Source organism: Caloenas nicobarica, chromosome 2 (assembly GCF_036013445.1).
Source record: "Caloenas nicobarica isolate bCalNic1 chromosome 2, bCalNic1.hap1, whole genome shotgun sequence".
Taxonomy (NCBI): Eukaryota; Metazoa; Chordata; class Aves; order Columbiformes; family Columbidae; genus Caloenas; species Caloenas nicobarica.
Genome location: NC_088246.1, coordinates 86,291,603 through 86,304,811, shown reverse-complemented (window position 1 = coordinate 86,304,811; position 13,209 = coordinate 86,291,603). Strand labels below are relative to the sequence as shown.

General features: G+C 39.0%; 1 protein-coding gene across 1 annotated transcript in view; it reads right to left on the bottom strand.

Annotated features, from left to right (window-relative positions):
- Nucleotides 1-364: 364 nt before the first annotated feature.
- Nucleotides 365-13,209, bottom strand: part of MYO10 (myosin X) — a 159,504-nt gene continuing 146,659 nt past the window's right edge. Inside the window, exons 32-41 of the mRNA XM_065627669.1 lie at nucleotides 12,987-13,181; nucleotides 11,698-11,855; nucleotides 10,383-10,506; nucleotides 8,791-9,088; nucleotides 7,075-7,282; nucleotides 6,348-6,484; nucleotides 5,510-5,624; nucleotides 2,654-3,106; nucleotides 2,092-2,283; nucleotides 365-1,808 (exon numbers count right to left, since the gene is read on the bottom strand). Of these exons, the coding sequence (XP_065483741.1) occupies nucleotides 1,698-1,808; nucleotides 2,092-2,283; nucleotides 2,654-3,106; nucleotides 5,510-5,624; nucleotides 6,348-6,484; nucleotides 7,075-7,282; nucleotides 8,791-9,088; nucleotides 10,383-10,506; nucleotides 11,698-11,855; nucleotides 12,987-13,181 (1,991 nt within the window). The 3' untranslated portion in view covers nucleotides 365-1,697. The remainder of the gene's footprint in view (nucleotides 1,809-2,091; nucleotides 2,284-2,653; nucleotides 3,107-5,509; nucleotides 5,625-6,347; nucleotides 6,485-7,074; nucleotides 7,283-8,790; nucleotides 9,089-10,382; nucleotides 10,507-11,697; nucleotides 11,856-12,986; nucleotides 13,182-13,209) is intronic.

The window sequence follows — 13,209 nt, the reverse complement described above, 5'->3', positions numbered from 1 at the left end:
AAGGCCATGCACGCTTGCGAGGGGAGCACGTGCTGCACTACTATGCTGGGGCTGGCTACTGAAAACAAGCCATCTTACATCAGGGCTACACAAATAGCAAAAGCTTTACTTGCACATTCCCTGTGGAGTGGAAGTGCTCAGCAGTCCTTCCCCTTCGCCCTGTTGGTGTAACTGAGACGTATCACATGATCAAGGAGGTAGTTGTGATCACAAGAGGGAAACCCCCTCCATTACAACACAAAGCACGTGTGCCTTTCCAAGCAAAGGCATATATATAGTCTACGCTGTGTTCCTGGCTTGGCTCCTGAGAAGACAGATGAAATTAGGGCTTTGCTGCGAGTCTGTGAAATAGAAGCAGAGCACATCACGTATATTTCCTTTATTGCTGGACTTTTTTTTTTTAAAGTAAGTCGGCATGATTCCTTAGAGGCTGAGGTTTTTAATAACAGTAAGGTTTTCCAGGTTTCTTTTTTTTTTTTTTTCTGTGGACAAAAAGATACCTTTGATCAAAGTTTTGCCTTATATTACAGTATTTCTGTACAAAAATAGAAGTCCAAAATCAGCTTATTATTAGCTGATATTGCCCAATTTATTTACAGGGTAGCGTGAAAAACCTTCATCAGGCAACCACGTAAAACAGAGAACTCGATATGAAAGCAGTTGCACTGTATAACTTTGCTTTCTTTAGTTAACTCTGAAGGGCTCTGACCTTTGGCAGTCAGTCTGGGTTGGAGAGTCCAGCCAGAATTATAAAAAAGTCATGTCCTTAAAAGAAAAAATAATATTAAAAACTTAAGTGGACATTATGGAGTACTGAACTGATAATTGTATTTCCATATTAGGGTAGTCTATAAATATTCTCAGCTACATCTCTCTTTATAATACAGCAGATACAGAATGCAGACTTCTGCTACTCATATGGTAATACATATTTGCAATAGTAAAATCAATGTATGAAAATTTTGGAATTTACTTGTTAATAAAACGGCTTATAAAGAAACCATACAATTGTAACAACTATAACTCTGAACTATTAAAATGTACAGAAAGACTGTTTACACCATTGCACATACTTATTCCCTTTGCTTCAAAAGCCTTGTGAAATACAGAATAAAATCCGTCAAATTTTACTGACAGCTCAAATACGCATGCACAGTGTGCACATCCATGGAAGCAAGGGGAAACAAAATGTTGGCGTCCATAAGGAAGGCTGCCAGCAGCTCTCCAAAAAAATATACTTTGCTCTTCTTCCCTCCCCCTTCCTGCATGTATACAGGCCAGTAGATTGGTGCAGAATGGATGAATTTACCTTTGTTTTCAGTGTTCTGGAAGGACAATAAAAAATCCTCTTGACTTTCATCATCAATTTTAGGTCAACACAAGTTGAATTTAATATTGTAAGGCACTTATTACTGCTTGTATTGCAGTGGATCGAGTCTTAAGGCATGTGTTACATCAACTGAAGATGATAATGCTTTGGAAAGCTTTGAACGAGTCAGCAGTTCTAGTATGTGACTATTTCAGTTGATTTTCCCCTCCCCACCCTGTGGTCTTTATAAAACAATGTTTGAAGATGTTTTCTGTGGAAACTCTGGTTCTTTGTTAGCTTGTCAACAGATGTGATCAGTATCATCAGGTCATTTGGAGGCCAAGCAGCGATATGTTCTATTAAGAGCACAGCAGAACTGTTTTTGTTTTCACCTGGAACTGCCCTGACTTCCATGACTACTCACTGATCGAGAGGTGCTGTAGCGTTTTTTCACGATCATACTGATGTAAGCTTTCATCAGCTTTGCAATGTCAACCACCTGCCAAGAGAGTATAAAGAGCAAAGTTCTCAGTGAGGTAACAGTACGTGAATGAATTTATTTAGACGCTAACAATATAAAACTGTCGAGCTTTCAACAAAACCCTTTTGTGGTTAAAAAAATAAAAATACTCAGCACTTTTATCTATCTCACTATGTCTTCCCTTTAGCTTTACAGAGATCTTGAGTAAATCTGTAACAATTGCAGCAATTACTTACATTACTAAGTAGCCTGGCTATCAGAACAGGAAGACCACAATAACAAAATTCCTTCTTGCTCTTACCTCACTAGTTTCAAAAAGCAGTTCTCTCTCATCCACCACGATCTTGTAGGTGTTGGCAAGCGGTGCACCAAATGACAAGATATGTTCATACTGAAACACCTCCAGAGGCCTTCCTTCCCCACGCTTGTAGACAGAAACCGCATCAGCGCTGACTCCAAGCCACAGCTCTTGCGGGAATCCCCCTTCTTTACACTAGAGGAAAAAATGTGGATTAACAGAAAAGGGAACAGCAGCAGCCACAGAACACTTACTGTTGAGGTTCTTGTCTGTAACCATTTTGTAAGAAGTGCATATCGCTTGTCCCTCTTTGAATGTAGCCTTTACACTTCTTGAACTTGTTTGCAACTGATTAGGCTAGCATTCCATCCCTCTAGATTTTATGGTTAACTGGTGGATATAAATGGCTATAGTGCTTGCTAATGGGAGAATGCCTTTAATATCTAACATTTTATTATATCAACTGTCTGAGCATTGTGATACCATATTTATGGTTTCATTACTCTGTACTGGAATCATCATCTATACAGTATAAACTGTAGCCTGAGTGTTCAGGAGGTCTTACCTCTACGTCAAAGAGTGTTGAGCCATAGCCAGGCCATTCCTTAATTAAAGCCATATACTTTGCCATAGCCTGCTCCTGATTCATCCTCTGGAGTTTTTTCCATTTGTCAATAATACTAGTCCTGGAAGCTGAGATTTCCTCTTTAACCCACATGTCTAACATCTGATCCTCCTCAACCTTCTGTTTGCTGACAGAGCCACTGCGAAAACTTCGTCGCAACGTTCCTTCAAGAAAGCTGGCGCGTTTCTTCTCAGCCTTCTCTGCTGCAGTAAATGTTTTGGTGGACTGTGTAATCCGAGACTTGAGCTTTTGCAAGGGATAGACCTCCTCCATTTCTGGCACAGTGGTATGCAGGGTGTAATCTCCCTGAAGGTACTGAAGACGCAAAGCTGCAAGGACCTGGAGGGTTTCTTCAGGAGCAGGGTAATGTCCTCGAATCACTGCTTCGTGAGCCTATCGGGAGGAAAAAGGTAGCCTTTATGTCTTCGAAAAGACTAAGAGAGAAAGGGGAAGTAGACTTATTGCCAGGCAAACCCAGGATCTGAAATAAATGATCCATTAAATCAATCAAATGTGGTTAAATATCTTGGCAAATTTGTTAAACTGGGTAGGACAGGGTTTACCCGAAGAACAGCAAGGCAATTAAGGAACTTGCTAAACAGGAATTACTGTTACTAGTACAGCTCTTAGTGAACTCTTATGTAAGAGTGACTGAATTGCTAAAAAGCAAAATAAAACGTAAAGGGAGGGAAATCAGGATCTAAACACCTGACTGGGAGGAAGCCATCTATGTTTAACAGCATCATGAAGAAATGGATATCCAGTTTTGCTTACTGCTATCAATAACCTGGCTGTGAAAACTGACTTTTCCAGACAAACAAGCAAAGCTCTAGGGCAGCTTTGTAATAAACTTCAGAGGGAAACCAGTAAATCTTCAATGGGTCCCAATGTTAGTAAAACATCTGTATGCTATAGTGTTCTACAGCGTCAGGGATGAGATTCTGAACCAAGAAGACACTTCCAAATCCTAGCTCTTTCCACACCCAGCAGCTAGGATTTTTTTTTTTTTTCAGATGACACTAATACAGGAAACAAACAGGCCTCATGTCTGGAGATGCAGGAATTGCAAACAGTTTAGTAAACACACAGAGATAGTTCACATCCAAGAAAGAGCTGGTTCATTCAGGTATACACTTAAGACAGAGACAAAATGTGCCTTTAAACATGCAAGATGGTTTGTCTGGGATTGTACACATGCAGAAGCAAGAGTTGTATTGTGGAAATGGAAGTACAGTATTTTAATGAGAAAGAAGAATGAAAAGATTTTTATTCAGTGCCTTATGAATTAAAGGATTTGGGCTTTAAAGTAACAGAGGTTACAGAAGTAAAACTGATGACAAAAGTGAACTTTCTTAATAGGCCAAAAGAAGTTGATGACTGACGTCAAAAGCAGACAATTAGAAAAAAAGAACAGAATTGAGGTTAGAATGCAATAAATCACCTCTTTAAGGTATTGCTGTAATATTAATCAAAGGGATTGAATGTGCCTTGCTTTATAACTGAAATATTATTCATCTTGGTAAGACATAAGATATTTGGTTAACGATTGTCAGCACAGAACGCTGCATGAAAACAATCTGCTTCAGCCAATGTGCTTGTTTTAGTTGTTCATACAGAAAACTACCTAAACCTGCCTCTTAAACCAATAATATAATGTAAAATATCCGATGCAGAGCGCTCATGGATTTTCTTCTTACTGTTTGAACTTCATCCCAAAACAGTCAGAATGGCAGCATTTCTAAGCCCAACCAAGGCAATCTATTGCCCAGATCCTTCAGCCAACAATAAGCACTTCTGGATGGAGCTACAATAGTAGGCTCTGGAAGGAGAGTTTTGGTAGGCTCATAATGTAATATGGTGCCTTAGAACCTAAGCTGAGAGCAAGGAAGAAATACTCTATTACAGTGAAGATGTTTCTGATCCTGCGAAAGGGAAAAAAAGGCTTCATACATATGAAAATTGAAATACGTCACATCTTGATCACATCAGGTTTGTTTACCAACAGAAAGTCAGTGTCTTGGCATTGCAAATAGCCTTACATAGAAATCCTTGTCTAGTACCTGCTTGAATGAAGCTGTCCACTGGAAGAATTTTTAGCCATTTGCAATATAGTAGAAAAGGAGAAGGTCAGTCAACAATAATAAATGCCATCAGTGAGAGTTTCTGAGCAACTACAGCACTTCATATAATAGAAATCCAACTGTTGCTGCATTTCATTTTCACTGTAAATCAATTTAACTTATTTTATGTTTTGCAATATGGACTCACTCTAAGATCAGCACACTCATTAAGTGGATTTATGCTCATCATAGCTGTCTTATGGTTACTGCTGAGACTGACCTGATTTGTTTTACTTCAATGCCTATGAAATACCAATCAGTTTTTGAAAAGAGAAAAACACTATTGTTCTATTAGTTCCGAACAGTTGCCAACATAGGTCTCTAAAAATTAATCTGCTTGCCAATTACACATTTTTCGCTTTATTTCTTACACTTTATTAAGAAAATGGTTTTGTAAGAGCAAAATTAAAAGCAAGTATTACCCTTTTCTTTTTTTACCACTATACACAAGGCAATTCACAAGTAATGCAGAAGAAAAGTCATAACACCAGGTAAATCATACGTGCTTCACTTTTATCAGGATAAGCCTTTTTTGACCACCGAATTACTTTCGTCGCACTTGATGCTTGAGTAGTAGCGCGTTCAAACAGAAGCATAGTAGAAACTCTGCTCTGCCTAGATCTCTTGCTTTTTTCCTTCTCTTACAAGTGCCTCAAAATGGAACCTTGTCCTTTACCTGCTCAAACATAAAGGCAAATTCCACGCTATCTTTTGGGACGTTTTCTGTGTCCAGGAAGCAGTAGAGCTTGAAGTAGAACTTCCAGTGCATGTCCCCAGCAGTGGCAGCAAGCCTGTACAAGTGTGTGGAGAGAGAGAGAGAAAGAGAGAGATCAGATCTGTGAAATCAAACTCCTTTCTAAATTGACACCTGAAGAATCTAAGCAAGGCAGCAGCTGAATTTTGCTTTGCTACACCTGCTGTCAATCTGGTATTGTTGACAGGAGCTTAATTGCACAACACTTCAGACATTCCTTTTTCCCCACTCGTTATTATGTGGATAAAGGAGGTTGATTGCCACGCATGTAACATAAGGACAAACAGGTATTTAGGCTTGTATCTCATTTTCTTACTACAGTGCTATGGATGGTTTCAATTTTACTGGTAAGAAAAATGTTGTGGGCTGTACTGTGGCGAGTTCTATGTGAAGTTGGGGAACGAGTGGTCAGAATGGCAATGACTGCCTGGAGTTCAGTTCTCCCAATACTTGGACAGTCACAATACTAGTAGTGGTGGAAAAAAATTTAGTAGTGGAAAAGAAAATGTGGAAATAGTGATGAGAAATATTACTCTGCTGGTATCAAGACAGAGGAAAAGCAAACACAGGTGAATAGGTGGCTCATTAATTCCTTTAAGAAAGAAAAATAAAGATGCTTTTGTTCCAGAAATGGCCATGTGTGTAATTCAGCTGCGTCATAACAAACAAGCAAGAGAAAGAGATAATTCAGCATTGACACTGGAAATCTATTTAATTGCTGCTTATTAAAGTGGTGAGAGAGAAGGAAAGGCACACTCACTTTTCAAACTTTGCCAAGACATCAGCCACAATGGTCCTGCTTTCAATCGCTTTATCAGTAGTTCCATTGTATTCAAACAAAGCAAACATATTTCTGCTATCCTCCATGGCCAAGCCACGAATTAACTTTTCAACCACCTAATAAGAAATAGCACATGGAAAAACAATAGCATGGAAAAGCAGCACCATAGCGTAAGACAAATAATTAGAAGAAAATTCAGAGCTAGGTTTTATGCCAGACTAAAAATGTTGCTAACATGTTTTCATCAGCAGTATTGTTGTCAAATTCCGCTTTAATTTTATACTAAATAATGCTTATTATTTCAGAATATGTGTGTGCTATCACCTGGCCAGATATAACCCCTGTATTTCACCAACTCAGCAAGAGTCCTTCAGCTTTAGGAAGCAACCTGGCTCTCATAGACACCCGTATCTACTGAAGTTGTTCCAATGATGCCTCTGCTTAATTGCTTACTCTTTCCTCTAATTTTTCCTGGAAGAGGGAACTATAGTTGAGTAATTCTCTGCAGAATAAAGACAGTTTGTATTGCAGGGATTTCTACAGAACGTTCTAGGGGTTGGAGGGACAACTCTGTAAACCCTCCCTCCCCAGAGAGACCAGTAGAGAAACCCCCAGTGCTTTCAAGGTTTAACACTACTCCTCGCTGGAACTGGCACGTAAAGGGACAATGATTTTGTGCCAAAGCTGTTCTGTGACCACTTCTCACCTCTCCAGCTGTAGTGTGCGAGTTGATGGTAATCTTACAGGAGCCCCCGCCATGGCAATAAACTGTGGATGTCATTTCCTGCCTGCTGATCAGAGCTTCTATTTCATCCCGCGATGGCACAAACTCTCTGCATTTGGTTTTCTTCAGAGATTCATAAGTAAATAGTGCATATTTCTCCATTTCAGTTCCTGGAAACTGGTCACGAACCCTGTGAGAGAAATATTATTACTTTAAGCTACCAGTCTGTGAAACAGAAAGTTTACTTATTTGAGAATGTATCCAGTACACTATTTAATTGACACACTCAAGGGTTTATCTTCACTGTCAAGGAAGGTGTTCTAACTTGTGATTTACTGTGGCATAACTTATATACATTGATCATTTTGTTCTACAAACCTAATGCAAAGAAACAAAATGAGCTACCTTTATAGCATTAACTACAGGAACCTTGTAATGACTCACATTTGGCAGCAAGACAACTATAAAAATCTTGTAATCAACTCCCCTTTTTGTCACTAACAGTTGTTGAATGAAGACAAAACTGCACTACGGTACTAGAGAAAAAAGCAATAAAATGTATTTTGGCAGCTCAGTTTTGTGATAGTGTAATTGATTTCTTTTCCTGATTTTCTTAAATTCTCTCTAGACCTTACTGTTCAGCAGTTAGTTATTGTGAGTATTCACTAATGACTTTAATGAATGCAATTCTTAATTATTGAAAACTGTTGAATTCAGGCAGCTCTCAGCAGAATATTTCTATAATATTTCCAGTGATAAAACACCAGCTTCTTAGAGCTACTAAGCTTTAAGTGAAAAAGTACAGTGATTTGTGATTTACAAGGCATAAAAAGATTACTGCAGGATTACAGCAATCCTGTAAGATGACTATGTATCTGTAATATTGAAACCAACCTACAAATGTTGTATCAGCTGACACCAGTTTATGAACTGAGTTAAACTGAGAAAGTGAATCAAAGTTGGATTTTTTCATTTTAACACTTACATAAAGTGACAGATGTTTTTCACTAATCTTACTTTGGTTGAAAGGTGTATCTTCAATAGAAGCGTTTTACAAATATTTGGCAATATTTACCAAGTCCATATTCTAGCACAAACACAAACAAGACTTTTAAATTACTGAAAACGGTTTGTTGTTAGCAGACTAACTTTCCTAATGAAACAATCTGCATTCTTCCGCTGCATCACCAAGAGGAACTCTACATTCTGGTTAGTGCTGAACTGTCAAAAATGATTTTTTTTTTAATGGTCACTAATGTATTAAAATTAGATCTGCAAAGAGACATTTCTACCTCAAATAAATCTCTAAACATTCTAACGTTCTTTTATGTGTATGATGTATACCTCACAAAGCTAAGGTTGGACAGCTGAGAATGGGACCTGAGGGTACTGGCTGCAAGTAATTTAAGCAACTTTATACAATTACAGAAAGCTCCTCCTTTTGTCAGTGTCAACAAATTACGCGTTCAGTTTAGTGGCATTTTGCTTGATTCTTCAAATGAGAGTAATTCCACCTAGATCAACCCATTTATGCTTTTCTTACAGCATATTTTAAGATTCATTTTTTGGCATAACCAGTTCACGAAGTGAACGCATCTTCAAGTCTCACTTCAGGATGCTTTAAACACTGTTAGAAGTTGTGGGGAAGAAAAGAGTGAGTGAAGACACTTCTCGCTCTAGTAGCTCAAAGCTTTTTACCTTTTGAGATGGAACTTGAGATATTTGAGGATGCCGCGACTCGGCAGAAATGTGCAACTCATGCAGGTGAGGATTTGCCAACTATACAGGTTGCCCACGCTCCCAGGGTTTGGAACTTTGTTGGTCTGCTTGATGAGCTGACAGTAAAGCTCATCTCGAAGAGGTCTCAAATCGTGTCCTGTTTGGAGGATACCTTGGATTATAGGGATGGGATCAGACATAGACTCCAGCTGCTGTAAAGAATTAAATATCTTGATGGCTTCATCCTGCAGAGTCGTGTAGCCTTTGTCTTTCAGCACTACAAAAGATGAATAGGGAGAAAGGTGCTTAGACTGAGATATGAAAGAGAAAGCACTCAGGCTTAACACAGGAATTGCTTAAAGCTATTTAGTGACCCTTATCAGACAGGATATTAGAATGGAGCTTTTCAATTTCAAATGTGTGATGCAAATTCATTTTATGAGCTATTTAGCTATTGAGATTTGATCTGAATTTATTGAAATGCCATTTTGACATTTTCTGACAACATAACTTAAAATGTGTATCTTGCTTGATCAGAGGTTTTGTTGATGGAGAATCCACACTGCTGACGTGTCTATGACCTTTTTGCTGTCACGAGAAAGTGAAAATCTAATCAGAACATAAGTGAGGTAAAGCACAACTGCGTTACGGAAAGTGGCAAAGATACATGGCATCACTTTTGTCTACAGCAGTAGCATTTCAATTAAACTCAACCAATACTACTAAACTACAGGATGATGGAGAAGAAAAGGGAAAGGCTTCTCCTAGGATTTTCCATTTCCTTGTCATTTGAGCAGAAGGATATTGCTTGAGTTATCAAGAAGTCTTACCTGAAATACCTTAGATTTTAATCAACTGACCTCCCGCTCTCCTCCCAAGGATGAGACTTCTGACCCAAGTCATACCTTGTTTCATACGCAGTTGCAAAATAAGATAAGCAAATCCTTTAAGGACACCAAATTCGCAACCATCAATAGCTCTGAATCATTAACTCAAAACAGATTTCTAAGTTAGTGATTGGGCCAAGGATATTAAAAGACATGATTACACCTGTTTCAGGAGTAAATGAACCATTACTTTTTAAAACCCTGTCCACTCAAATGTTGTTTCCCATAAATAATCCTCCCACCACAACTGATGAAACTTACTCTTATTGTTAATTGGAAGTTGTGGCTGCTGCAGGTTCTCTCATGGAATCAACAATAATTTGAGAAGGAGAATAAGATTCGAGGAGACCGAACGGATTTGGTTTAGTTGCTTATTTCAGTGCAAGGTTTTTCAAACTCGGTCGTCTCAGCTGCATTGGTGAGGGCAACAAACTTGTATTACAGCAGCACTACCGACCTTCCTTTCTGGAACACCCGTGCAGGAGCAGCACCACAAGCCCATGGCTCTATGCTGCACAAACTGCTGTCCTCTGTCACCCGGAAGAGAACAGGGAACCACGTCTATTTGTATTATAAATACATATTTTGCCTACCATTACTTCGCTATAGCCCATTGACTAAAAACTTTCATCCTCTGGTTTAGTCTTTCATACAGAAAAGTGTTTCTATGATTGAAAAACTTACAGTTTAGATTGATGTCCCCATATGGCAGTGGCAGTAATGGCGAGTGCAAGGGATGATGGGTGTAACGGAGAATAGGGTTTCTCTTATAAATCTGTTCAACCACATCAGCATTCAGGCAGTTTTCCTGTTGGGGTAAGAAAAAAAGCAGGATTTGAGGTCCAGCACTAACAATGCTGCAAGGCTTTGTGCCTTTCACTTGGCTGTCAAAAAGTTACTCCTCAGTGTTACTAAGACTATTTGGTGCTAAATCCAGCTGTGGGTACTGTGGCTGCCATGGCACTCTGCGGCCTATGAATGCTCAGTATCTGCTAATCTCAGGCCTTGCATAAGCTTATGTTACCTGTGCAGTAAAAACCAAACCACAGCAGAGCTGCAAAATGAAGTTTCATGAAATTTTTTGAAGTGTGTTTTCATTTTACAATTGTTTTTACTCCGGTATTTCATAACTAGAATTAAGACATTTGTATTCAAGTTTTATTTAAAAATATTTCTCCAGCATGACTACTTGGTCTTTTCAGTTAGGATCTACAGGAGCTACCATAACAAAATAGTCCAGAAAAACTGCTGCTGTAAACCTGATGCACCTACTCTGACATCTAAATACTGTTTTTTCTTAGGCCACGTTTGACAAACATGTGACCACTGTCTTCTATCAATCCTGAGCTTCCTCGCGTCCACTGCTCTGAAAAACAGCTTTCATAGTCTTGGAATTTAGGACTTGATACTTTTTTTTTGTTTCCTCCAAGAATTGTTGTCCTCTCTCCTACAAGCAGTTTAGCAATATCTCCAGAAATACATTAATGCCACGTCTTCAATAGCACTGTAAAGCATTAAGCATTAATATGTTTCTTATCACGCAGAAATATGAGATGTTGAGCCTGTGCTATCGCAGAACAAGAAATGAAGCATAATGAAAAAAAATCACCAGAGCTGTCTAGTCCAGATCCTCGTGTGCCGCTCACTGAGGACACAGCCAGACACATCTGCTCACTCATGAACCTGCACACTGCGCTTTACTACCTGGCATAGCAATGTCTGTGGAGTTACACAAGCCAGTAAAACTTGTTACTGTTTCCATGGAAAAAAGTTATCCCTCTTACCCTCACAGCTGCACTTCATACTTTGCTCTTTTACTGTTTAGATTACAAACTCCTTTATCAGGTCAGTGAATACACTCAGGTTTCACAATTTCAGTCTATCCACTGTGTGATTAAAACTTAATTTTCTGCTTTATTACCCAATATGGCAAAGCCAACATAAAAAATATTTAAAGCAATGATTCTTTCCCACCCCACGTCCTCCTGTTTGTGCCTACCTTAATATCCTGAATAAGCTGCTGCGTTGGAGTATCAATTGGCGCTTTTGTGTCAATCACATTCTGGATGGCACTTGACCAGCGGGTTGCCTCATTAAGCAATTTTGTATAGAGACGGTAACAATGTTTGCGTCCATACACAGTGACATTCCAGTAACCTAGCACAACAGTAAAAATTATTAATCACAGAAGATGCATCTATAAGAATACCTCAACTTCTATCTGAAAACAGCTGTAGTCCCACCAGACCCCAAGTGCTGCGCTCTGGATCATGCTGGCAGGTTTTCAGGATCTAAGAAGTTGTACGAGTAATTAAGTATCATAATAAAGATACTATGGTACGAAAGGAGATTCTCTCCTTTAAAAGAGCCTAAGAGTAATCTCAGAGTAGAACCACCATCACGCAGCCTCCCATTTTATCAGGTAATTTTAAAAGTGGCCATAAGACAACACTACGGAATTCTGTTAGCTACTTGTGGCTTGTGGGCCCTACTTCTCCAGCTCTGGCTGTAACATGAAGTTCTGAGTCTTGCTCTGTCTTTCGTTGTCTGTGGCACACCTACAAGCAGGTATAAAGCATAAACTACCACTGCCTCTTCTGTAAAAAGTCATTACTTTCAAACCAATGAAGTGGCAGCTATGGCAGGAAGAGCATTTCAGTTCAAATTCTCTCCATGCATCATTGTATAGGCTTTTTATGAAACAGATTCAATTAAATAAAATCTGTTCCATCTTTCACCAGCAAAAAGCTCTTTGAAATGTCAGTGACTCCAATGAGATTATATAGGGCTGTCAACTTTTGCTTCTCATTTGCAAACAGCCACTTCCCAGTTGAAAACCAGTTTTGAAAATGCAGAGGGGAACTGACTCAGATGTAGTCTGTAGGTTAGCACAAGCTGGACTCTTACTGCAGCTTTCCCTACACTTATTCCACCAACGTCAGTCCTCATAGCTCCTCAGCACATAAAATAATGTATGAGGAGAGCGCTACCCATATGTCTTTCTCCAGGTCTTTGATGTGTTAGCCTAAGTGTTCACACCAACTTAGGAGCAGCGTGAATCTACGACGATTTGAACATTGGTGAGAACAAGATGCAGTCCTGTATACATTGTTACTTCTGTTTTTTGGCCAGTAATTCCCTGTAAAATGCCTCAGTGACTTCACAGCTCAATTTGTTCATCAAACCACAACTATAATAATCCATTTAAAATACTCTTATGCGCTGTTTGTTGCATTAGTAGAATAGAAGGCAACTGGAAAGCACATTTGAACAAGGGCAAAAAACTACCTGTCTCTTTGAAGATTTTTTCATCAGGTGGGACCACCGAGCAGAGGCTGTTCAGGACCAGTGTACCCAATTTCAAAGCATTTTTCTCTGAACTCTTGTAGTAGTCCAAAGAATTGTGCGTCAAAACAAACCAACGCTTCTTTAGTTTCAATGAAGACATCTTGGGGTTGTTCTTTACTTCCTTGTGTAGCCATCCTGTAAAAGACACAGTTTGAATCACACT